Source organism: Cetorhinus maximus, chromosome 5, assembly GCF_964194155.1.
Source record: "Cetorhinus maximus chromosome 5, sCetMax3.hap1.1, whole genome shotgun sequence".
Taxonomy (NCBI): domain Eukaryota; kingdom Metazoa; phylum Chordata; class Chondrichthyes; order Lamniformes; family Cetorhinidae; genus Cetorhinus; species Cetorhinus maximus.
Window position 1 is genome coordinate 38,573,394 of NC_135883.1, and position 27,483 is coordinate 38,600,876.

Below are 27,483 nucleotides of genomic sequence, written 5' to 3' on the forward strand. Positions count from 1 at the left end.
CCAGGGTTGCACACAGCAGTGTACTGGAGACTGATCTTCGATTCCTGGGGACTCCAGGCCAATCCAGGAGGGTGGGCAACCTGATGCCTGAAAGGGTGGTGGAAACAAATTCAGTGGTTCCTTCCAGATGGGAATTGGATAAATACTTGAAAAGAAAGAGTTTACAGAGCTGCGGGGAAAGGGCAGGGGAATGGGACTAATTAGATAGCTCTCTCAAAGGCATGATGGGTCGATTGGCCTTCTTCTGTAATGTTGGATTCTGTGTGGTTATTGATGCCAAATATAACATCATTTAGAAGGGATGTGGATAAATATTTGAAAATGATGTAGGTGAGGGCATCAAAATGTCGGTACCAACATCAAAGAAAATGTAGACATACAATGAGAAGAAGAAACTTTGGAAATGTTTCCAATGGCAGGGGGATTGGTAATCAGAGGACATGAACTTGAGATGATTGACAGAAAAAAAATGGGGTAGAGGAGCAAAGGCTACAGTTTCGTAAATCATTAGAAGTAGCAACACAGGTTAATGAAACCATAAAAAACTGCAGATGAGGCACTGAGGCAAAGCAGAGAAATGATGTTAAACTTGTACAGAAACTCATTTTGACCACACTTGGAGTTCTGTGAACAGTACTGGTCTTCATAATACAGAAAGCAGCACTGGAGAAGGTCCAAAAAAGGATTTACAAGGATGATACCAGAGCTGAGAGGGAACTATCAGGATTTATTGAACAGGCTAAGGCTCTTATCTTTAGAAAAGAGAAGGCTGAGAGATAATTTGATAGAGGGAGTTTGAAAATTATGAAGGAGTTTGATAGGGTGAATGTAGAAAAAATGTTTCCACCAGGAATCAAAAACTAGGGGCCGTAAATATAAGATAGTCATAAATAAACGCAATAAAAATTCAGGAGAAGCGTCTTTACCCAGAGTGAGAATGTGGAACTTGCTACCAAAGAGGCTGAATTTTACGGGCCACCTGCGGTCAGGAGAACAGGCGGCTGGATCTGTAAATTAGGGTGCTATACCATCGGTAATGTATCTGCTGCTGGTCTCCCACTTCTGCCCCTGCCACGTTTTATCAGTGGCAGGGGAGGTGTCGGTTGAGTCGACCATCTGTGACCCAATTGAGACCCTTAAGTGGCCAGTTGATGCCCAATTAAGAGCCTCATCCCACTGCCACTCCGATATAACAAGTAGCAGGAGATGTCTGCGCTCAACGTGTAGCCCGGTTGGTTTAACCCAGTGGACTGCTGGTCAGTGAAAGAGGGGTGTGTACCTCCTTCCTGAGCCACTGTGCCAATCGGATGCAGGACACCCACTCTTAGCGTAAAATCCAATCCAAGGAGTGATTCAGGCGAATAGGATGGATGCATTTAAGGGGATGCTAGATAAATGTATAGATCATAAACACCAGTATGAACCAGATGGGCTGAATGGCCTGTTTCTATGCTGTAAATTCAATGAAATTTTATGTAACCAGAGGGGCAATGAGGAGAATTTTTTTCTACTTGCACAGTGAGTTCTTATGATCTGGAATGCACTGCCTGAAAGGGTGGTGGAAGCACAGAACTATAGGAAAATATTACAGGGTTATGGGGAAGAGCAGGGATGGGAGGGACTAATTGGATAGCTCTTCCGAAAAAAATCTCATTAACTGATTGATTTGCTTGCAGGAGATTTCGAGTGACCCAAAGTTTGTTATTGATGGAGCATCGAGGACAGATATCTGCCAAGGAGACCTGGGTAAGGGATAAATTGTACCTTAAGTTGCCATGGACAGTGAAGTTGTCATTTTGGGGGGCAGGAGAAGAAATGGTCCCAACTCTCCAGAGGTTGTGATTTGAGCATTTGGGCCAGAAGTACTTGGGGTTAGTAGGGTGGCATCTAATTGGTATGGTACCAAGATATTCCCACATGATGCCCTATTATTCTGTCTCCGTACTGCTGTCTTTCCCAAAGCTGCTGGGCAATGTGGCCTCAATGTCTGCCATGGTGTCCAAAAATAAGAGGGTTCTGCACGCAAGTTTGGGAATGCTATCACATGTGCCAGTATTCCTGTATCTGTAACCACACCAATGCTGGAGACGAGGTGCATCGCTGACATCCAGTGCTGATGGGGCACAACAGTGGGTTAAACACTGGAGGCTCCAGGGTCTGTCTCCCTGGCTGCATTCATCTTAGAGTGACCGATTACTACAGAGAACCCGCAGTCTATGATACAAGCGGGAGATAATCTTCTTTCATAAGGAATTGTCCGACTGGAAAATATCATTTGATCAATCAAGCCTGCCCCAGGCAATGATGGCTGGAGCATCATGGTTAAATACTTCTTTCCCTAGCTCCCCAACCTCACAGCCATGTAATCTCCTGGAAGAGGCAAAAAAAAACAGGGCCAATAAGAGGCAAAAAAATACTCTGGAAAGTCCCTCAGGCAAATTTCAGAATTCTTTAGGTCAGCACGATCTTGCAGCTCCTCCCATCCCTCACCCAGAGTGGGTGTCCCAGTTGCTCTGTGAACAGTGCCCCTTGACCCTGCAAATGGAGGTCAATGAGGTCAAGGGTCGCAGGTCACCAGCACCCAGAAGGCTCCATTCCCCAGCTTAAACACAATGGCATGTCAGGTAACCTATTGATCAGGACACCAGATATAATTGCTTTGAATATAATGTTGTGGGATCTTTTATGTTCACCTCAGAGAACAGACAGAGCCTCAGTTTAGTGCTTCATACAAAAAGATTGCACCTCTGAGTGCAGTGCACTCCCCAATCAGTACTGCATTGGAAACAAAAACAAAAATAAAAATACCTGGAAAAGCTCAGCAAGTCTGGCAGCATCTGCGGAGAGGAACACAGTTAACGTTTCGAGTCCGTATGACTCTTCAACAGAACTAAGGAAAAATAGAAGAGAGGTGAAATATAAGCTGGTTTAAGGGGGCTGGGACAGGTAGAGCTGGATAGAGGGCCAGTGATAGGTGGAGATAGCCAAAAGATGTCATAGATAAAAGGACAAAGAGGTGTTGAAGGTGGTGATATTAGCTAAGAAATGTGCTAATAGGTAACATTAAGGGTAGAAAGCAGGACGAGCAAGGCACAGATAGTCCTAGTGGGGGTGGGGTGGGGGGAAGGGATTGAAATAGGCTAAAAGGTAGAGATAAAACAATGGATGGAAATACATTTAAAAATAATGGAATTAGGTGGGAAAAGAAAAATCTATATAAATTATTCGAAAAAAGGGGGTTCAGAAAGGGGGTGGGGATGGAGGAGATAGTTCATGATCTAAAGTTGTTGAACTCAATATTCAGTCCGGAAGGCTGTAAAGTGCCTAGTTGGAAGTTGAGGTACTGTTCCTCCAGTTTGCGTTGAGCTTCACTGGAACATTGCAGCAGGCCAAGGACGGACATGTGGGCATGAGAGCAGGGTGGAGTGTTGAAATGGCAAGCGACAGGGAGATCTGGGTCATGCTTGCGGACAGACTGAAGGTGTTCCGCAAAGCGGTCACCCAGTCTGCGTTTGGTCTCTCCAATGTAGAGGAAACCGCATTGGGAGCAGCGAATGCAGTAGACTAAATTGAGGGAAGTGCAAGTGAAACGCTGCTTCACTTGAAAGGAGTGTTTGGGCCCTTGGACGGTGAGGAGAGGGGAAATAAAGGGGCGGTTGCATGGGAAGGTGCCATGAGAGGGGGTTGAGGTGTAGGGGGTGATGGAGGAGTGGACCAGGGTGTCCCGGAGGGAACAATCCCTGTGGAATGCCGCTGGGGGGTGCAAAGGGAAGATGTGTTTGGTGGTGGCATCATCCATCACGGAACTGAGAGAAAGGGATGGAGTCCTTACAGGAAGCGGGGTGTGAGGAGCTGTAGTCGAGGTAGCTGTGGGAGTCGGTAGGCTTGTAATGAATATTGGTGGACAGTCTATCACCAGAAATTGAGACAGAGAGGTCAAGGAAGGGAAGGGAAGTGTCGAGATGGACCATGTGAAAATGATGGACCCGCATGGGCCCCAGTTATGCCTGTCTCTTTATGGGGTATGTGGAACATTCCTTGTTCCAGTCCTACTCCGGCCCCCTCCCACAACTCTTTCTCCGGTACATCGATGACTGCATCAGTGCTGCTTCATGCTCTCGTATGGACCTGGAAAAATTTATTAATTTTGCTTCCAATTTCCACCCCTCCATCATTTTCACATGGTCCATCTCTGACACTTCCCTTCCCTTCCTTGACCTCTTTGTCTCAATTTCTGGTGATAGACTGTCCACTAATATTCATTACAAGCCGACCGACTCCCACAGCTACCTTGACTACAGCTGCTCACACCCCGCTTCCTGTAAGGACTCCATCTCATTCTCTCAGTTCCTTCGCCTCCGTCGCATCTGTTCTGATGATGCCACTTTCAAAAACAGTTCCTCCGACATGTCTTCCGTCTTCCTTAACCGAGGTTTTCCACCCACGGTGGATGACAGGGCCCTCAACCGTGTCCGGCCCATCTCCCGTGCATCTGCCCTCACACCTTCCTCTCCCTCCCAGAACCATGATAGGGTCCCCCTTGTCCTCACTTATCACCCCACCAGCCTCTGCATATAAAGGGTCATCCTCCGCCATTTCCACTAACACCAGCATGATGCCACCACCAAACACATCTTCCCTTCACCCCCCCCGGCGGCATTCCGCAGGGATCGTTCCCTCCGGGACAGCCTGGTCCACTCCTCCATCACCCCCTACACCTCAACCCCCTCCCATGGCACCTTCCCATGCAACCGCAGAAGGTGCAACACCTGCCCCTTTACTTCCCCTCTCCTCACCGTCCAAGGGCCCAAACACTCCTTTCAAGTAAAGCATCATTTCACTTGCACTTCCCTCAATTTAGTCTACTGCATTCGCTGCTCCCAATGCAGTTTCCTCTACATTGGAGAGACCAAACGCAGACTGGGTGACCACTTTGCGGAACACCTTCAGTCTGTCCGCAAGCATGACCCAGACCTCCCTGTCGCTTGCCATTTCAACACTCCACCCTGCTCTCATGCCCACATGTCCATCCTTGGCCTGCTGCAATGTTCCAGTGAAGCTCAACGCAAACTGGAGGAACAGCACCTCATCTTCCGACTAGGCACTTTACAGCCTTCCGGACTGAATATTGAGTTCAACAACTTTAGATCATGAAGTTTCTCCTACATCCCCAGCCCCTTTCCGATCCCCCTTTTTTCCAATAATTTATATAGATTTTTCTTTTCCAACCTATTTCCTTTATTTTTAAATGTATTTCCATCCATTGTTTTATCTCTACCTTTTAGCCTATTTCGATCCCTTCCACCCACCCCACCCCCACTAGGGCTATCTGTACCTTGCTCGTCCTGCTTTCTACCCTTAATGTTACCTATTAGCACATTTCTTAGCTAATATCACCACCTTCAACACCTCTTTGTCCTTTTATCTATGACATCTTTTGGCTATCTCCAACTATCACTGGCCCTCTGTCCAGCTCTACTTGTCCCACCCCCCCTTAAACCAGCTTATATTTCACCTCTCTTCTATTTTTCCTTAGTCCTGTTGAAGAGTCATACGGACTCGAAATGTTAACTGTGTTCCTCTCTGCAGATGCAGTCAGGCCTGCTGAGTTTTTCCAGGTATTTTTATTTTTGTTTTTGTTTTGGATTTCCAGCATCCGCAGTTTTTTGCTTTTATCTTAGTACTGCAATGGAGTTGGATTGTGGGTTCAAGACTCTGAAGTGGGTCTGAAACCCTCAATCTTCTGACTTAGATCCACTGCCAACACGTTAAGCGGTAGGGACTGTATTATTGTTGAATCTAAAGCTACACACATCTGTCTGTCAAAACTGCAATGTATCTTTGTAGCCAAAAGTATTTCTGATCCTGACCTGCAGTCGAGCTTGTTAACAACTTGTCTGTCTTCTCTCACTAGGGGATTGCTGGTTCCTTGCTGCTGTTGCTTCGCTGACTCTTAATCAGAAGATAATGGCCCAGGTTGTTCCTCTGGAACAGACCTTTGGCCGTAATTACGCTGGAATCTTCCACTTTCGGGTATGGAATTTGAGCTTCTGAAGACAGGATGGTCAATGTTGATAATTAGTCTCCTTCGCAAATTGTGCCAATAAGGATTTAAGCATGAGATGACCCAGTCAGGGAGGAGGAGGTGGAAGAGAATGAGAGGGGCAGGAGGAGGTGAAAATGAGGAAAGAGAGACCAGCAGGAAACAAGAAATGGAAGAGGCTATAAGGTCCAGGAGAGAGGACAACAAGAGGTGAAGAGAGAGGACAAGGGAGAGAATGAAGGAAAATGTAGAGCCAAATATGAAAGGAAAAGTGAAAGGACAAAGAACATCTTGCAATTATTAATGCATTTCAAGGCTATGTCAAAACAGTGGCCAATGAATTATTTTGAAATGTAGCCTCTTTTGGAATGTGGAAATGCACAGCTAATTTGCACGTAAATCTTGCAAGTAGCAATGAGATAAATACCAGATAGTTTAGCTGCAATTTTAATAAGGGAAAGGGCCAAGTGAGAGTGATATTACAGATCAATAGTGACAAAGCTTCAAGAACCAGCATGAAATAGAATCAAGGAGATTGAGAAGAGCAGGTCAACACAGTGAGCAAAAAACTGGGTGTAGGTGTACCTACACCACATGGACTGCAGCGGTTCAAGAAGGCAGCTCACCAGCACCATCTCAAGGGGATTTAGGGATGGTCAATAAATGCTGGCCTTGCCAGCAATGCTGATATCCCAATAAAGAATAAAACGTGTCTCCACATAACTGAAGTCCCTGGTATCATGTTGGTAACTTGAGTGAAACTATTAAGTGAACTTAATTTTCTGGGTTTATTTCACTGCCTTGTAAAATTAGTAACATCATTCTAATTTTCCCTAGTTTTGGCAATATAACGAGTGGGTGGACGTCATAATTGATGACCGTTTGCCAACCTTTAGAAACCGTCTGGTGTTTTTACACTCTGCCAGTAATGATGAGTTCTGGAGTGCCCTACTGGAAAAGGCCTATGCCAAGTGAGTATAGACACTAACATTGCCTACAATCTCTTCATGGAAACTCTAATATGCCTTTCTGACATTTTCATTTCTCTTATCAACTCCTTTGGCTTCTGAGATTTCAAAGCTTTGCCCAGATATCACCTGATTATTTATTGCTGGGATGTGGGCATTTGCTGGCAAGGCCAGAATTTAATGCCCATCCCGTCGTTTCCCTGGTAAGCTGGTGGTGGGCCCTTCTGTTGGCAGATAGGGGTCAACCACACCAAGCCTGCCAACTCCAGTTGGCCGCATTCCCGGAGGATTCATGTCAAGACATCCAGCCTCCAACTGCCCCAGCTGGTCAAGTAGCCTTTTTTCCCCTCCCATATCCAATATTCTTGTGACTAATAAACTAAAATGTTCAAGGACAATGAACAATGTTCATTTATTTTTAACACCTCTATGAGTTTCTCCCCTGCATTGCTGGCAACAGTGTTCTGGAGATTCAAGAACAATCTCAGAGAACTGGCAACATTAAACCACGGTAGTGTAGGACTAGAGTCGCTTTTCAGGAGGTTTCCATCCCTAAAGGATACCAGAGAAGCAGTTGGATTTTTCATGACAATTTAACAGCTCCATTATCACTTTTTGATTTGATTGAAACATATAAGATCCTGAGGGGTCTTGACAGGGTGGATGTGGTGAGGATGTTTCCTCTTGTGGGAGATTCTAGAACTAGGGATCATTGTTTAAAAATAAAGGGCCCACCCATTTAACATGGAGATGAGTTGAAATAATTTCTCTCAGAGAGTCATGAGTTTTTGGAACTCTCTTCCTGAAAAGGTGGTGGAAGCGGAATCTTTGAGAATTTTTAAGGCAAAGGTGGATAGATTCTTGGTATGCAAGGGGGTGATAGGTTATCGGCGGTAGGTGGGATGCAGATTTGAGGTTATTATTAGATCAGCCATGATCTTATTAAATGGCGGAGCAGGCTCGAGGGGCTGAATGGCCTACTCCCGCTCCCTGTTTGTATGTTCGTATGTTTACTGATACCAGCTTCTTAAGTCTGAATTTGTTTAAACTGAATTAAAATTCTGCAAACTGCTTTGGTAGAATTCTGAACTCACATTCTCTGGCTTATTAGTGCAGTAACGTAAACCACTAAGTTGCCAGATTCACTCTCATGGAGTACCCTTCATAGACTTGATCCAGGGTATAACATGTAGTGACGTGTGTGCATATTTCCCATTTAACAAATCTACCAGAGTTTTCCTCCTTGTCCCACTGTGTTTTCTCTCTGTAGCTTTTGTCAAATGATCATTTTCTTGGGAATGATGGATGTGCTTGCTGTTAGCCAATTGAATATCCTCCAGAATTAGAAGGATCTGGTATAAATGGATCAACTTAATTAATGGATGCTATCAGAGATGTTGTTCTCGGTGTCGGCTGTAGCACCTGAGTCAGAAGGTCATAGTTTAACGTCTCACTCTAGAGACTTGAGCACGTATTTCAGGTTTGCATTCCCAGTGCTGTACTGAGAGAGTGCTGCATTGTCTGAGGTGCCGTCTTTCAGATGAGATGTTAAAGCGAAGCCCCGCCTTCCCTCTTAGGTGGACTTAACAAATCCCATGGTACCATTTGAAAGGAGAGCAAGGAAACTTTCCCCAGTGTCTTGGCCAATATTGATCCATCAGTTGGCTCCATAAAAAGAGATTAACTGGTTCATTATCACATTACTGTTTATGAGAGTTCGCTGTGTGCAAATTGGTTGCCACGTTTCCTATGTTACAACAGTGACTGCACTTCTAAAGTACTTCATTGGCATTAAGGTACTTTGGGACATCTTGAAGTTGTGAAAAGATGTAGAAATATTCTACACAAGAGGAATAATGAAAGCTGCTAAAATGAAATGATGGAATATAATTTCCATTCAGAAATTGGAATGGATTTCATTCCATCCCAGAGCAGGAGGTCCCTAGTCCCGCTGGAGTATGTCCGACTGATTGGATGAAGGACAGGGGCCCTGACATTACTCTCCCTGACATTAAGGGTGTATAAAGAGAACCGCGAAAGCTGAACACAAATGGGACTGGATTATTTTTTCACTAACAAAATGAGCAGAACGTGCACTTTGATGGTGTTAATCTATCTTTGTGTATTAACAGGCTATACGGCAGCTATGAATCGCTGAAAGGGGGCAGCACATTAGAGGCCATGGAAGACTTTACTGGTGGCATGGGAGAGACATTTGATTTGAAAGAGGCGCCCCCAAATCTGTATACCCTCATTCAAAAGGCATTGAAGCGGGGCTCCATGTTGGGATGTTCCATTGACGTGAGTATTCAAAATCGTATGTGAGGATTTCCATTCAAAATAATTTTGTAATTATGGTCCCCACTACTTAACCGCCTATGTTTAAACTGAACACATTTCAACTGGGGGAAATAGCGGGAACCATCTGCCCTAACTATTGTTGCCAGTTCCAAAGACTGAGTGGTTGGTGTGTGGATTATTTCCAGTAGAGATGGGTGTTCACTCAAACTTGCTCTCAGAAGACAGAGCGATGTACGGTGAAATCTTCTTGTCTTTCAATAACTTCAGGGCAGGAAAAAAATTGTTTTGGACCACAACTGAATTTGTAAAAAAGGAAACTGCATATAATGGGTCAATTGTGTTGGCATCAAAGAGCCCATTAAATGTGGCAGGCCCTGTAAACCTAAACCATTAACAATGTTAACACAGTGCATATCTTTTCATTTTTGAAGATTACGAGTGCGACTGAGACAGAAGCTCGCACCACGACAGGACTTGTCAAAGGACATGCATATTCTGTTACCGGTTTGGATCAGGTGAGCTCTCTGATACGAGCATGTATTTCTGGTTGGATGTGCTAATAGATTTTAATCATTGATCATTGTTCAGGAGTCAGCCTTGTCTTTGAGTACTAGTGGGCTAAGGCTAATTTTAACCAAGATCTGCATTGTAGCTGAGCTCGCTCCTGTCTTTACCTGGTGCCTGCACACATCTATTTCCAGCAGGGGTAGCTGGATGGTGGCGAGACACCACAACACAGGCTGGTTTCCTCTTCCCTAGCCCAGGAGTACTGAACCCAATTGCAACTTTCATGCCCTCATCCCATGTAAAGTCAGCTGACTAAGCACAGACTCAGGGAAGGAATCGGGGACTCCTTGGACTGTGTAGCTCAGCCCCAGTGATGTAACATAGAGAAATGTAGGAAAGTTCAGAACATTTTATTATAGGGGTGGGCAAGCATTTCGGCCTGAGGGTCTGGTCTGCGTATGGAAATTGTGTGGAGGGCCATTAAACCAAGTCCACATTATTTGATAATGCAGACCATCACATCCAGTCCAGCCGCCAAACATCTCCTGGTGAACAATATGCCCTTCCCTTGGGCCACTGTCCTCTGCAAACTGCATCAAGTCAGCAGAAACCATTGGGTTTACGTACACATTGTGCTGCTCTCAATGCTCCTCCATGGATGCTGCCCCCCAACCCTCACAGCGTGCCTCCACTGCTTGAGAAATGCCCGCCCCCGTGCTGAATTAATCATAAAACCCTCTGAAAGACCAGGTCAGAATCATGTATATTCTACCTTGGAAATCTTACAAGAATTGTAGAAGGACATATTATAATGGATACTGGAGAACTCTTATCCTTTGCCAATTCCTGTCAAGCTAAGCATGAGGAGGTCTAATAGTGCAGCACAAGGCTGGTAGCCAGGTAGATAATACCCCTTCCCTTCTACATCCCAATGAGCAAAACTCCTCTTTCCATGATAAAAGCAAAAAACTACGGATGCTGGAAATCCAAAACAAAAATAAAAACACCTGGAAAAACTCAGCAGGTCTGGCAGCATCTGCGGAGAGGAACACAGTTAACGTTTCGAGTCCGTATGACTCTTCAACAGAACTAAGTAAAAATAGAAAAGAGGTAAAATATAAGCTGGTTTAAGGGGGGGGTGGGACAGGTAGACCTGGATAGAGGGCCAGTGATAGGTGGAGATAGCCAAAAGATGTCATAGACAAAAGGACAAAGAGGTGTTGAAGGTGGTGATATTATCTAAGGAATGTGCTAATAAGTGACATTAAGGATAGAAAGCAGGACAAGCAAGGTACAGATAGCCCTAGTGGGGGTCGGGTGGGGGGAATGGATCGAAATAGGCTAAAAGGTAGAGATAAAACAATGGATGGAAATACATTTAAAAATAATGGAAATAGGTGGGAAAAGAAAAATCTATATAAATTATTGGAACCGCAGAAGGTGCAACACCTGCCCCTTTACTTCCCCTCTCCTCACCGTCCAAGGGCCCAAACACTCCTTTCAAGTAAAGCAGCATTTCACTTGCGCTTCCCTCAATTTAGTCTACTGCATTCGCTGCTCCCAATGAGGTTTCCTCTTCATTGGAGAGACCAAACGCAGACTGGGCGACCGCTTTGTGGAACACCTTTGGTCTGTCCGCAAGCATGACCCAGACCTCCCTGTCGCTTGCCATTTCAACACTCCACCCTGCTCTCATGCCCACATGTCCGTCCTTGGCTTGCTGCTTTGTTCCAGTGAAGCTCAACGCAAACTGGAGGAACAGCACCTCATCTTCCGACTAGGCACTTTACAGCCTTCCGGACTGAATATTGAGTTCAACAACTTTAGATCATGAACTCTCTCCTCCATCCCCACCCCCTTTCCGATCCCCCTTTTTTTCCAATAATTTATATAGATTTTTCTTTTCCCACCTATTTCCATTATTTTAAAATGTATTTCCATTCATTGTTTTAGCTCTACTTTTTAGCCTATTTTGATCCCTTCCCCCCACCCCACCCCCACTAGGGCTATCTGTACCTTGCTCGTCCTGCTTTCTACCCTTAATGTCCCCATTAGCACATTTCTTAGCTAATATCACCACGTTCAACACCTCTTTGTCCTTTTGTCTATGACATCTTTTGGTTATCTCCACCTATCACTGGCCCTCTATCTACCTGTCCCACCCCCCTTAAACCAGCTTATATTTCACCTCTTTTCTATTTTTACTTAGTTCTGTTGAAGAGTCACATGGACTTGAAACGTTAACTGTGCTCCTCTTCGCAGATGCTGCCAGACCTGCTGAGTTTTTCCAGGTATTTTTATTTTTGTTTTCCTCTTTCCATGAGCTAGGGCCAGAGTAAGTAGAGATTATACTATAATCATTGGCACTATGACCTCAACAGCTCCCTCGACTCTGCCTTTCCCTTATCTTTCACCTACACCAGTCTGTCTTTGCACCCTAAAGCCCAAACAACAGACCTGAATCCATTAACATGACTGCTCTTCGTCTGGCTGGACTGTCAACCCTGTTGTGAGGGTTTACATAAAGTTGTGCTGCTCTCAGTACTCCTCCACATGCATGGCCCTCCTCTTACCTGAAGGTTGCAGTCCTCGTGAAATGTTCCCACCCGCTCCCCCACCCCTAACACCTAACACCTGAAACTACTACCTGTGGTGGTTGGAGCCCCTGGGTGGCCTGATCTGATCGAAAGCTTCTGCGAGCCACACCTGGCCCACGGGCTGTAGTTTTCCCACCCCTGTTTTAATGCTTATACAGAAATACATTTGTGCACAGTTATAATCCTTTCGTCCCTACGCCCCAATCTCCCTCCTGGGGGCGTTGGGGGAGGGTGGGGTGTGGGGAGTGGGGGAGTGAGTGGCAGGAGGGCCTTCAAATAGAGTTGAAGAGTCCAATGTTTTTGAACTTGTTTCCAAGGTGGGCTTCCTTTGAGCACAGTTCCCCACTGGGAGAACTGGAATAAATCTTTTATCTTTCTTGATGCTTTTGTTTTAACCTTGTGGCAGACCATGAATGTGAACTGGCTCTCTTTTCTCATGTTTCTTTTGAAGGTGAACTCCAAAGGCCGACCAGTGCAGCTGATTCGTGTAAGAAATCCCTGGGGTCAAGTAGAATGGAACGGACTCTGGAGTGACGAGTAGGTGATGGATAAACCATAGAGTAGAAGAGGAGCAAGCACATCATCACAGCACAATCCAATACATCATATTGTTTGGATGAGAGTGGGGCTGCAGGATGGATGAGCAAACTGACCATGGCACTGTGGTACAGGAAGCCATTCAAATGGGGGGAGCAAAAAGGAGTGTAGTGGTAGTAGGGGACAGTACAGTGAGGGGGATTGACACTGTTCTCTGTAGCAAAGAGCGAGAGTCCAGGCGGCTATGTTGCCTGCCTGGTGCCAGGGTTCGGGACATCCACTCAGGGCTGGTGAGGAACTTGCAGTGGGAGGGGGAGAATCCAGTTGTTGTGGTCCATGTAGGTTCCAACGACATGGGCAGGATGAGGAAGGAGGCTCCGCATAGTCAGTATGAGGAGCTAGACATCAAATTAAGAAGCAGAACCTCAAAGGTAATAATTTCTGGATTATTACCTGAGCCACGTGTAAATTGCATTGGACAAATAAGATTAGAGAAATGAATGCATGGCTCAAAGACTGGCGTGGGATAAGTGGGTTCCGGTTTGTGGGGTACTGGCACCAGTATTGAGGAATGTGGGATCTGTATCGTTGGGACAGTCTACACCTGAACAGTGCTGGGGCTGGTGTCCTTGCGAGTCGCACAACTAGGGACATAGAGAGGATTTTAAACTGAATAGTGGGGGCAAGGGATCAAACTTGGGAAGATGTGGTAAGCCAAAGAGTAGTGACAAGGCAAGAGAGACAGGTATTAATATGGGAAGTGATAAATAGACTGTGACAGGAAGGGACAGAGAGTACAATTCTAAGAGTAAATCAGCAGATAAGGCGAGACACTACAAAAATAATAAAAAGACAAGGCTAAAGGCTCTGTGTCTAAACGCATGTAGCATTCGAAACAAAACAGATGAACTGATAGCGCAAATAGAAATAAATAAGTACGAAATGATAGCCATTACAGCATAACATAGATTGGGACCTGAATATTGAAGGGTACGTGACATTTAGGAAGGATAGGAAGTTAGGAAAAGGTGGAGGGGTGGCTCTGTTAATTAATGATGGTATTAGCACATTAGAGAGGGATGACCTAAGTTCAGGAAACCAAAAAGTAGAAGCAGTTTGGGTTGAGATGAGGAATGATAAAGGCAAGAAGTCATTTGTGGGAGTAGTGTACAGCCTCCTAATTGTAACTACACAGCACGACAGAGCATAAAAGAACAGATAATGGGAGCTTGCCAGAAAGGTACAGCAATAGTCATGGTGGATTTTAATCTACATATAGACTGGAAAAGTTGGGCAAAGGTACCATAGATGAGGAGTTCATAGAATGTTTTTGGGATAGTTCCTTAGAACAATACGTTCTGGAGCCAACCAGAGAGCAGGCTTTACTAGACCTGGTATTCAGCAACGCGATAGGATTAATTGATAACCTCATAGTGAAGGCACCTGTAGGTAGCAGCGATCATAATATGATTGAATCTTACATTCATTTCGAGGGAGAAACTAGTACATTCTAGTATTTTAAGCTCAAATAAGGGTAATTAAGAGGGCATGAAAGCAGAGCTAGCTAAAGTGAACTGGCAAATGAGGTTAAGGGATATGTCAATAGAAGTTCAGTGGCAGACATTTAAAGGGATATTTCAGAATACATATAATATACACATTCCAATGAGAAAGAAAAATTCCAGGGGGAGGGACCACCATCCATGGTTAACTAAAAAAGTTAAAGACAGTATCAAACTTAAAGAAAAAGCATATAATTACGCAAAGAAGTGTGGCAGGTCAGAAGATTGGAAAGAATATAAAAAAGGGCAAAGAATGACAAAAAGAGTAATAAGGAGGGAAAAATTAGAGTCCGAGAGAAAGTTAGCTAGACGGAAAGTTATAAAGAGGGATAGTAAGAGCTTCTATAGATATCTAAATAAGAGTTAACAAAGTGAGCATTGGCCCTATAGAGAGTGTGTCTGGGGAATTGATAATGGAAAGTAGGAAGATGGCAAATGAATTAAACACGTATTTTGCTTCAGTCTTCACTATAGACGACACAAGTAACATCCCAGAAATAACTGTAAATCAGGAAATGGAAGGGAGGGAGGAACTGGGGAGTAAAATTACAATCACAAAGGAAGTGGTATTGAGCAAATCATGGGGGCTGCAGGCTGACAAATCCCCAGGTCCAGATGGATTTCACCCTAAGGTCTTGAAAGAAGTGGCTAGTGAGATAGTCGTTGCACTGGTTTTAATTTTCCAAAATTCCCTGGATTTGGGGAACGTTCCATTAGATTGGAAAATAACCAATATAACTCCTTTATTCAAAAAGGGATGGAGACAGAAAGCAGGAAATTATAGGCCAGTTAGCCTAGCATCTGTCATAGGGAAAATGTTAGAAGCTATTATTAAAGATGTTACAGCAGGGCACTTGGATAAATTCAAGAGTAATCAGGCAGAGTCAACATGGTTTTGTGAAAAGGAAATTATGTTTAACCAATTTATTGGAGCTCTTTGAAGCAGTCACATGTGCTGTGGATAAAGGGGAAGCAGTGGATGTACTGTACTTAGATTTCCAGAAGGCATTTGATAAAGTGCCACATCAAAGGCTATTGCAGAAAATTAAAGCTCATGGTGTAAAGGGTAACGTATTAGCATGGACAGATGATTGGCTAGCTAACAGGAAGCAGAGAATTGGCATAAATGGGTCTTTTTCTGGTTGGCAGGATGTAACGAGTGGTGTGCCACAGGGAATCAGTGCTGGGGCCTCAAGTTTTTTCAATTTATATAAATGACTTGGGTGATGGGACCGAAGGGATGGTTGCTATATTTGCTTAAGACACAAAGATAAGTAGAAAAGTAATTTTTGAAGAGGACATAAGGAGGCTACAAAGTGACATAGGTAGGTTAAGTAAGTGAGCAAAGATCTGGAAAATTGAGTATAATGTAGGCAAATGTGAAATCGTTCATTTTGGCAGGAAGAATAAAAAAGAAGCTTATTATCTAAATTGTGGGAGATTGCAGAGCTCCGAGATGCAGAGAGATTTGGGTGTCTTAGTGCATGAATCACAAAAGGTTAGTATGCAGGTACAGCAAATAGTTAGGAAAACTAATCGAATATTATCATTTATTCTGAGGGGAATTGATTATAAAAGTAGGGAGGTTATGCTTCAGTCGTACAGGTCATTGGTGAGACCACATTTGGAGTATGTGTACAGTACTGGTCTCCTTATTTAAGGAAAGATGTAAATGCATTAGTAGCAGTTCAGAGAAGGTTTACCCAACTAATATCAGGAATGGGTGGGTTGCCTAATGAGGAAAGGCTGGACAGGTTAGGCTTGTATCCACTGGAATTTAGAAGAGTAAGAGGTGACTTAATTGAAACCTTTAAGATCCTGAAGGGTCTTGACAGAGTGGATGTGAAGGGGATGTTTCCTCTTATTGGAGAAACTAGAACCAGGGGTCACTGTTTAAAAATAACGGGTTGTTCATTTAAGACAGAGATGAGGAGAATTTTTTCTGAGCGTCGTGACTCTTTGGAACTCTGTTCCTCAAAAGGTGGTGGAAGCAGAGTCTTTGAATATTTTTAAGGCAGAGCTAGATAGATTCTTGATTAACAAGAGGTAAAAGGTTATCGGGGGTAGGCAGGAATGTGGGGTTGAGGTTACATTCAGATCAGCCATGATATTATTGAATGGCGGAGCAGGCTCGAAGGGCCGACTGGCCTACTCCTGCTCCTAATTTGTATGTTTGTGTCATAGATTTACTGTTGATTTTAATCACCAAGAGTTAAGATTACATAGAATTTTTAGCACAGAAACAGACTATTTGGCACATCTGCTCTAGGCTGGTGTTTATGTTCCTCATGAGCCTCTTCCCACTCCTATCTATCTCGCATTCTAATCATACCCTCCCATTCCTTTCTCCCTCGTGTGTTTATCTGGCTTAAATACCTCTGTCCTATTTGCCTCAATTACTCCATGTGGTGGCGAGTTCCACGTTCTCACCACTCTCTGGGTAAAGAAGTTTCTCCTAAATTCCCTACTAGATTAATTTATTAATTTATAAATTAATTTCTTATATTTATGGCCCCTAGTTTTAGACACTCCCAAAGTTGAAAACATTTCCCTAGGTCTACCCAATCAAATCCTTTCATAATCTTAAAGACCTCCAACAGGTCACCTCTCAGACTTCTCTTTTCTTGAAAAAAGAGACTCAGCCTGTTCAGTCTTTCCTGATTGGTATAACCTCTCATTTTTGGTATCATTCTAGTAAATCATTTTTTGCTCCCTCTCCTGTGCTTCTATACGGTTTGTATAAAATGAAGACTGAAACTTGAAAGCATGTAGTTAATAAAGGGCAATGGAGCAAAAATAATCCAATAAAACTGTGACAAAAAAACTCACCTGGTATTTAGTGTCAATTCTATTATGTGTTATAATTGTAGTATCACTAAGACTATAACTTCTACTTACTGATGTCAGTCACCAGCTCCTGATCTATAGAGTATTCTTTAAATGATAAAAATCCCTCAAAACATTTAAAATTGTGTCCTGCTTGCTTGCTGACTAATTTTGAATAGGGTACCTTTTAATAGGCGTTTTCCATGGTTTCCATAACTAAGGGGCTTCACACCTATCTTAGTCGTCTGTCTGGGATGATTAAAAAATGGGCCCCCGCCAATTGACTAGTGGGTCCATTGCCTGCACGGATTGGGTGCATTTATTTAGCCGTCTCACCGCTAAATTGGTATCTGCTTTATGCCCAAAAAGCTGGCACATCCATATCAATTTTTATCTCTTGGAGTAAGGAAACTAAAAGTTTGACCCCCACACCTGGCGATGGATAACAGGCCCTCACACATGTGAGGTGAACACACTGCCTACTAGGATATGGGAGCCCAAGGGTAATTGATGAACATGATCATAAAAAGCTCATATCTACTTCGTATCGCAAACTTCACTTCCTGGTGTTGGATATATTGAAGTTCCCTATATAAACATTTATAATTGAATTTCATAATGTAAGCAGTTACCATAACTTTTATTATTTGTTCTTGCAATACTGATAAGGTTGCATTTATAGCTTATACCTTGTTAGAAAAAATGGAAGCCATTCAGCCCGTCAAACCTGTCCCATTATTCAATTAGATCCTGGCTGATCTATACCTTAGCTCCATCTACCTGCATTGCTTCACTGGCCCTTAATTCCCTTGTCTAATAAACATATATCTATCTATTTTGAAATTTTCAATTGATCCTCAGCTTCAATGACTTTTTGTGGAGAGAGAGTTCTAGATTTTCACTCCCCTTGGTGTGAAGGAGCGCTTCCTGACATCAGCCCTACAGCCTCACTCTAATTTTAAAGCTTTTTCTCCGTGATCTGGACTCTCCCACCAGATGAAATAGTTTCTCTGGTTCTCTGAGAAGGCGATGATGGTGCTTCTCCTTGATTCACCGCAGTCCATGTGGTGAAGGCATCCCCCCCGCCACGCCCCATGATGTTAGGTAAGGAGTTTCTAGACTCTGATCTAGTGTTGGTGAAAGATCAGTGATTTTTGCCAAAATCAGGGTGGTGTGTAACTTGGAGGAAACTTTGGAGGTGATGGTGTTCCCTTGGCATGAATGCTCTTGTCCTTTCCGATGGTAGAGATCAGAGAGGAGCAAGGTGTTGTCAAAATAACTTGGCTGACTTGCTGTTTGAGGACCTGGGGTGTCGATCAGCCGAGCTCCTCTAACCCAATGGTATTGAGCTACTTGAGTGATGTTGCAGTTGAAATCCAACTGGTCAAGCAGTGAGAACCTTCCAACTAATGGGACACAACAACCTTTTGCCTTTCATCTCTGTCTTATCCCCTATCCGCTCTCTGAAGGATCTTCCAGGTGCTGTCCCACATGCCGCGCTGCCCTTGTTTCCCAGGTTGTGCAGAGCTACATCTCTGCCACCCCACAATCCAGTCCCCATGGCAGTTATACCGTAAAGTACGCCTGTAGCTAACTTCCCTTCTCTGCTTTGCAGCTCACCCGAATGGAAAACAGTGGATGCAGCTGATGATAAAAGGCTGAACGTGATCTCCAAAAATGATGGCGAGTTTTGGTAAAGTATAGCTGATGCATAAGAAGCAGTTTCAATTTCTGTTGCAATTCTGAAGATTGAAAATTTATTGATATATTCCAGTCATGTCCCATGTGATACTTTGTCAATGCTGTAGTTAGAATCATAGAAATTTGTAGCAGGCAAGGAGGCCACTCTGCTCATTATTTCTATGCCAGCTGACAGGTAGTCACCCAGCCTAATCCCACTTTCCACCCCTTGGTCCATAGCCTTGTAGGTTATGGCACTTCATGGGCATATCCAAGTGCTTTTTAAATGTTATGAGAGTCTCTGCTCCTACCACCCTTTCAGACAGTGAGTTCCAGATACACACTACCCTCTGGGTAAGTTGCCACTCTAAGCCCCTCAAAACCTCCTACCACTTACCTAAATCTATGCCCCTGGTTATGGACTCCTCAACTAAGGGGAATTGAGCCTTCTTATCCAGTCTATCTAGACCCCTCATAATTTCATGCACTTAGATCTCCCCTCAGCCTCCTCTGTTCCAAAGAAAACAACCCTAGCCCATATCCAATCATTCCGCATAACTGAAATTCTCCAGTACAAGCAACATCCTCATAAATCTACCCTTGCCCTCCCGAGTGCAATCATATCTTCCCTACAGTGCAGTGACCAGAGCTGCACAGAGTACTCTAGCTCCAGAACTTACTTGGAAATTGTTAGACCTTTAAGTTGGATCTGGTGTGGGTGGAAGCAGAAATATGTTAGATGAATGCATTCTGCTGTGCCGAGTTACTCATATCCTTGCACCTTTCCCCATCCCCCATTTCCCAGTGCCTGTGCTAGAAGATAATACATCCCGATTTGTGTGGCGGGGGAATGCCAATGATATGCCAATTGGGGATAAGTGTCTTCTAATGCATGTGTTGTGATTTGTGTATTTTCAACATTGAGTTCTGTGTTATTTTGATGATTGTGGGAGTCCCTGGATTTTGATCTCTAGTGATAGGTGTTGAATCTGGGCCTGTGCAACCACTTCAAGAGAGCCTGGCTTGCACAGGCCAAAGCCCAGGACTCCTAATTGTTTAAAGAAACTTATAGCTTGCAACACATAGGCTTGTTCGTTGCCCCTGGTTATAGCAGGCCTCTGAGGCTTACTAGAGCTGACTTGGGAAATCCATATCTGGTATCTTAATCTTCCTGGCGGAGATTTGACTGGCATTGGGTACATATACAAGGTGGATAGAGCACCATGGCTCCATGGGTAATGCTCTTACCTCTGAATTAGAAGGTTGTAGGTTCAAGTCCCACTTCAAGACTTGAGAATGTAATTTATGCTGATGCTCCAGTGCAATACTGAGGGAATGCTGCACTGTTGGGGATGCTGCTTTTCAGATTAGATGTTAAACTGTCTGCCCTCTCAGGTGAATATAAAAGAACCCACTGCACTATTTTGAAGAAGAGCAGGAGAGTAGCCCCTGGTGTTCTGGCCAATATTTATCCCTCAACCAGCATCACTAAAAAACAGATCACTTGGTTATAATCACATTGCTGTTTCTGGGAGCTTGCTGTGCGCAAATTGGCTGCCCTGTTTCCTACATTACAACAGTGACTATACTGGAAAAGTTCTTCAACAGGCTGTAAAATGCTTTCAGACAGGTCTTTTTATCCCTTTGGGAGATGTGATCAAATGAGCATGGAGTAACTAGGCTGGAAATTTAAATAGGTATACGTTTTGTGAAGTTAAGGATTTAATTCAATCTAGTGGCTTTGATTATTGCTCAAGTAAACTGATGATGAATTCATACAAGACATCCATATTGCCTCTGTTGGATTTCTGGCTACCTCATTATAGGAAGGGTACTGGAGTCATGGAATTGGGACAGCAAAGATTTGCTAGGCTGATAGCAGCAAAGTGACTGGATCAGAGACGGTTAAGGGAGGATACAACACAGGCTTTCATAAGTCTGAAATTTTACAAAGATAAATTGTAATATGTTGCACCCGTTGGTTGGTGCATTGGTAGCAAGGGAGCACGGACTGAGGAATGTCACGAGAGGAATGCAATAGAAGAGTTTTTTTCACCTAGCGAGTCAATAGAACAACAATAGCCTGTATTTACATAGCACTTTTAATTTAGTGAAACACCCCCTAGGTGCTTTATAGGAGCATTTTCAGATGAAATTTGACACTGAGCCACAAAAAGAGATATTTGAAGTGGCCAAAAGTGTGCTCGAGGAAATAGGTTTTAAGCAATATTTTAAAGTAGGCAAGATAGAGAGGCAGAGAGTGTAGAGTGAGAATCCCAGAGCTTAGGGCCTAGACAGCTGAATGCACAGCTGCCAATAGTGGAGCAACGGAAATCGTTGAAGCGCAAGAGGCCAGGATTGGAATTGGGGAAGCACAGATTTAAGAACAGAGAAGGCTTGACCATCAGTGGCTGTTGAGGCAGAGACTATAACGCCAATTAACAGGGAATTGGATATGGCTTTTGAAAAGGAATAGGTGGTCAGGATGGACTAGGCATGTGGGAAATGAGATTTCCTGAATGCTCTCGGGAATGGTTCCACAACACTGTCCCATTTCCCATGAGAACCCCAAAAATTCCGTATTGTTTGGTGTTAGCAAATCCAGTCTGATACGGAGATATTGGATTAGAGCAGAGAACTCCAGTTTAAGAGCCAACATAGACTTGAAGAGCCAAACAAACTTTTGTATTTTAATTTCTATGATTCTTGCTTTTAACAATCCTTTTTATAAGGTGTATGCTTATTGTATTTCTTGCATCATGCTCCAAGCCACCCATATGTTATCATCGAGATAATTTTGGTAACTTCCTATTGCAAGAATTATGCCATTGGTGAGAGTTTAAACAGTTGTCTTCCAATATTCTCATTATTTTAATATGCTTTATTTTTCCACAGAAGCCATGATCTCACAGAATTATTTGGCACTTGTGCCTGTGCCAGCTCCTTGAAAGAGCTATCCAATTTGTCCTACTCCTCCTGCCCTTTCCTTCAAAGCTTTGGAAGTTTTTCCATTTTAAATATTTACCAATTCCCTTTTGAAAGTGACTATTGAATCTGCTTTCACCGCCCATAATACCGACAATAAAAACTCACTTGTATATGCATTTCCTCCCATTTTCCATAGGATGGCGTTTGATGATTTTAAGAAACATTTTGACAAAGTAGAAGTCTGTAACCTTACACCAGACTCCCTGGGTGAGGATGCTTTTCACAAATGGGAAGTGACAGTTTTTGAAGGGTCTTGGACCAAAGGCTGCACCGCTGGAGGCTGCAGGAACTTCCAAGGTACTTGAAGCTTACAAAGAGCAGTAGATGATAAAAGATTGTTCATCTTCATCGAATGTGCAGCACTGGAACAGGCCATTCAGCCCAACGGGTCTATGCCAGTGTTTATGCTCCAGACAAGCCTCCTACCCCTCTTCATCTCACCCTAACACTCTGTCCTTTGACGGCACCTTCCAAGCCCACAACCTCTACCATCCAGAAGGACAAGGACAGCAGATGCTTGGGAACACCACCGCCTGCAAGTTCCTCTCCAAGTCACTCACCATCGTGACTTGGAAATATATCGTTGTTCCTTCACTGTTGCTGGGTCAAAATCCTGGAACTCCCTTCCTAACAGCACTGTGGGTGTACCCACACCACATGGACTGCAGCGGTTCAAGAAGGCAGCTCATCACCACCTTCTCAAGGGCAACAAGGGATGGGCAATAAATGCTGATCTAACCAGTGACGCCTGCATTCCATGAACGAATAAATAATAATAATTTAAAAATCCTTCTATTCCTTTCTCCCTCCTGTTTATCTAGCTTCCCTTTAAATATATCCATGCTATTTATCTCAACCCTTCCTGGGGTAGTGAGTCTCACATTCCACATGATGACGGTTCCCTCAGCTCCAATTTGAAATATTTGGCGACCTCTATGCGCATCAGTATGAATTATATCAATGTATGGTTGAAGGTGGAACAACCGCTGTATTTGTGCTATTGTACTAGGCTCTGCTAACAATTCCTAGAGTAATCCTTACCCTTTCACTGATTTGTGAAAGTTGGAGATGGTATATCTGGCAGTTTGCTTCATTTATAATTGTTTCAAAACATTCATCTCAACATCACATCCAGAGAAGTATAGACAGTCCTACATCTAGAAACGCATGTGTAAGAAAGTCCTGGAATCGTGAGTGATTGTCCAATGCCATTCATGATGTCTTGTCTTAAAGGGAGCTAAAGTTCCTAACTGAGTGAAGCTTTTTCCCCTTAATTGTACAGTTTTTAATAAACTATCATCAACTAGCACAATGTCTAATTCTTACTAACTTTAACTTTCTTCCATAACTTATGACCCCCAAATAAATTGTTGAATGCATATAAACATAAGGGCATATCCTTGCAATATCCTGTTTCATTGCCCTAGGTTTCATCTTTCTCCAGCATTATCTCAGCGTCATTGTGATCGAAAGTTTCTGTTAGTAACTGTTAGTAAACTGGAGTGGGTAGTGATAGTTCACAGAGGGCTGCCTCCTTGCCTTGTCCCATGCTTGATGCTGAGTGATGCCCCTCAAGCTATATAACCACTTGTCCCTTTCTAACTTAGAGAGATACCTATGGGTGTACCTACACCACAGGGACTGCAGAAGTTCAAGAAGGCAGCTCACCACCACCTTCTCAAGGGCAATTAGGGATGGGCAATAAATGCTGGCCTAGTAAGCAACGCCAACATCCCATCAATGAATTTTTAAAAAAGGATTCCTTGTGGACTATGGCTAATCACCTTACCTCCTAGGAGACATGTGCGTGATGGTTGAATATGAAGTGTTCTCACCCAAAATAACTTGCAGCACTAACTTTGTTGAGGTGATGTTGGACTCCACTCCAGTCATAGGTATGCCAAGACTTGTAGACAACAACAGCTTGTATTTATATTGCACTGCACAGGAGTGTTAGCAAACAAAATTTGACACCGGGCCAAGTAAAGAGAAAGAACATGTGACCGAAAGCTGGCTCAAAGAGACGGGTTTGAAGAACTGAAGGAAGTGGGGGAAGCATAGAGGACAGAATTGGAGGAGCACAGAGTTCACAGAGGGTTGTTAGACTGAAAGAAGTTACAGAGAAACTGAAGAAATGCGAATGTTGTTTCTGTTGCCCAGGTTTTGAGTACGTCAGATGCTCACAATCTTCATCAATGGCTCGATCCCTCTGAACTTTCACTCATAAAAGGATTCTATGGGTCAGTGGCATTGAGGTTGACTTTAGGTTGACTATCCAGTGCTGTATAGAGGGAGTGCTGCACTGTTGGAGGTACTGACTTTCAGGTGAAATGTTAAGCTGAGGACCTGCCTGCCCTCTCGGGTGGATGTAAAAGATCCCACAGCACTATTCAAGGAAGAGCAGGGGATTTCCTGGTGTCCTGGTCAACATTTATCCCTCAACCAGTATCACTAAAAACAGATTATCTGGCCATTATCTCATTGCTGTTTGTGGGAGCTTGCTGTGTAGAGATTGGTTGCTGCATTTCCTACATTACAACAGTGACTACACTTTAAACAAACTTAATTGACTGTAAAATGTCTTGGGATGTTCCAAGATTGTGAAAAGTGCTATATAAAAGTGAGGCTGTTCTTCTTTCATAAACCAAAAGAAGCACTAAAACCAAACAGTTTAGCTCTTGTATTGAAGTATGCAATAGTTTGGAAAGTTAATCTATTCCCATAGAATAAAGACGTTTCTGGAGATGTCAGTGTCTTGTATTTTTATGTATTGTGACTGTTCTGTTTGCAGACACTTTCTGGATCAATCCACAGTATAAAGTAAAGCTGCTGGAGGCTGATGATGAGCAAGAAGACGGCAAAGATGAATGCACATTTATTGTGGCTCTCATGCAAAAGAACAGACGCAAACTGCGGAAGGAAGGAGCCGAGTTGCTGACCATAGGGTTCGCCGTTTATGAGGTACATTTCTTGTCTTAGTTCTGGTTTGTAAATACAAAGTCACAGAATTCAGAAATTTTAAATAACTGCTCAATTACTTTTTTGTTAATCCATGAGTTAATTGTCCAGAAGGTTATACTGAAAAGCAGAATATAGGACATGTTGTAGGAGAGAGTCCCTGGAGTGAGGATTGAACTCACAGCATTCTGATACTGAAGCAAGAATGCTACCTGAACAACAACTGTCTTCTATATAGGATTCAAGGAGGATGATAGGGGACTAGAGGATGGGCTTCAGTGGAACAGTTGGGGTGCTAGGACGATGGGCTTCATAGGGTGAGTTGGGGTACTAGTAGGATGTGATGGATAGCGCATTAAAATGATGGGCTTCAATTGGATAATTGAGGTACTAGAAGGCTGGGCTTCAATGGTTTGGCTATGGTACTAGAAGATGGGCTTCAATGGAACAGTTGGGGTACTAGAGGAATAAGTTTTAATGGAGGTTTAGGGTACTAGAAGATTGGGCCACAATGGATTAAATGTTATTTTCTCTTATGATTTTTTTCACATTTATGTTTTTGCAATGAGTAGTGTAGGGTTTAGCTACAATGAGGCTGAATGGCAGGAATTTGTTTTCCAGGCTGAAAATGACATTGATCATCTGCCGAAAGAGTTCTTCCGATTTCATGGTTCGATTGCAAAGAGTAAGACGTACATTAACATGCGGGAAAACGCCCAAAGGTTTAAACTTCCACCAGGAGATTATCTTATTGTTCCAACTACTTTCCAACCAGAAATGGAGGCTGATTTCATCGTTCGATTTATTTCGGAGAAGAAAGCTGAAACCCTGTAAGATTAGTCTTAAGTTTCTGTTGTTTTTGAATCATACAGGAGGAGGTCATTTGGCCCATCGTGCCTGTGCTGGCTCTAGCCAATTTGTCCCACTTCCCTACTCTTTTGCCATAGGCCTGCAAACTTTACTTTTTCAAGTATTTATCCAATTTCCTTTTAAAAGTTATTGTTGAATTTGCTTCCATTCACCACTCAGGTAGTGGCAAGAACTGCATGGAGAAAGTGAAAACTTCTCCACTTAGTTCTTGAATTGCAAGCCGTATATCCCTTTTCTCTCCCAATCAACCGCCCCCAACTGTCACTCACAGAATCACAGAATCACAGTGCAGAGGAGGCCCTTCGGCCCATCGAGTCTGCACCAACACGTGAGAAACACCTGACCTACCTACCTAATCCCATTTACCAGCACTTGGCTCATAGCCTTGAATGTTATGACGTGCCAAGTGCTCATCCAGGTACTTTTTAAAGGATGTGAGGCAATCCACCTCCACCACCCTCCCAGGCAGTGTATTCCAGACTGTCACCACCCTCTGGGTAAAAAAATTTTTCCTTACATCCCCCCTAAACCTCCTGACCCTCACCTTGAACTTATGTCCTCTCGTGACTGACCCTTCAACTAAGGGGAACAGCTGCTCCCTATCCACCCTGTCCATGCCCTTCATAATCTTGTACACCTCAATCAGGTCGCCCCTCAGTCTTCTCTGCTCCAACGAAAACAACCCCAGCCTATCCAACCTCTCTTCATAACTTAAATGTTTCATCCCAGGCAACATCCTGGTGAATCTCCTCTCCACCCCCTCCAGTGCAATCACATCCTTCCTATAATGTGGCGACCAGAACTGCACGCAGTACTCCAGCTGTGGCCTCACCAAGGTTCTATACAACTCCAACATGACCTCCCTACTTTTGTAATCTATGCCTCGATTGATAAAGGCAAGTGTCCCATATGCCTTTTTCACCACCCCACTAACATGCCCCTCCGCCTTCAGAGATCTATGGACACACACGCCAAGGTCCCTTTGTTCCTCAGAACTTCCTAGTGTCATGCCGTTCATTGAATACTTCCTTGTCAAATTACTCCTTCCAAAGTGTATCACCTCACACTTTTCAGGGTTAAATTCCCTTATTTAACCCACTTATCTGCCCATTTGACCATCCCGTCTATATCTTCCTGTAGCCCAAGACACTCAACCTCACTGTTAGCCACCCGGCCAATCTTTGTGTCATCTGCAAACTTACTAATCCTACCCCCTACACAGTCATCTATGTATCTATGTCATTTATATAAATGACGAATAATAGGGGACTGAGCACAGATCCCTGTGGTATGCCACTACACTGGCTTCCAGTCACTAAAGCATCCTTCTGTCATCACCCTCTGTCTCCTACAACTAAACCAATTTTGAATCCACCTTATCAAATTACCCCGTATTCCATGTGCATTTGCCTTCTTTATAAGTCTCCCATGTGGGAGCTTGTCAAAGGCTTTGCTGAAATCCATATAAACTACATCAACTACACTACCCTCATCTACACACCTGGTCACCTCCTCAAAAAATTAAATCAAATTTGTTAGGCATGACCTCCCTCTGACAAAGCCATGCTGACTATCCCTGATCAAACCTTGCCTCTCCAAGTGGAGATGGATTCTCTCCTTCAGAATTTTCTCCAATAGTTTCTCTA

At 43.6% G+C, this 27,483-nt stretch overlaps 1 protein-coding gene across 2 annotated transcripts in view; it reads left to right on the forward strand.

Moving 5' to 3' along the window:
• Positions 1 to 27,483, forward strand: part of capn9 (calpain 9) — a 64,338-nt gene that overhangs the window by 17,445 nt on the left and 19,410 nt on the right. For both annotated transcript variants that reach the window (XM_078541773.1, XM_078541770.1), the window contains exons 2-11: positions 1,677 to 1,746; positions 5,915 to 6,033; positions 6,881 to 7,014; positions 9,144 to 9,312; positions 9,744 to 9,827; positions 12,868 to 12,953; positions 18,957 to 19,034; positions 22,146 to 22,306; positions 24,801 to 24,970; positions 25,589 to 25,797. In XM_078541773.1, coding sequence (XP_078397899.1) covers positions 1,677 to 1,746; positions 5,915 to 6,033; positions 6,881 to 7,014; positions 9,144 to 9,312; positions 9,744 to 9,827; positions 12,868 to 12,953; positions 18,957 to 19,034; positions 22,146 to 22,306; positions 24,801 to 24,970; positions 25,589 to 25,797 — 1,280 coding nt within the window. The remainder of the gene's footprint in view (positions 1 to 1,676; positions 1,747 to 5,914; positions 6,034 to 6,880; positions 7,015 to 9,143; positions 9,313 to 9,743; positions 9,828 to 12,867; positions 12,954 to 18,956; positions 19,035 to 22,145; positions 22,307 to 24,800; positions 24,971 to 25,588; positions 25,798 to 27,483) is intronic.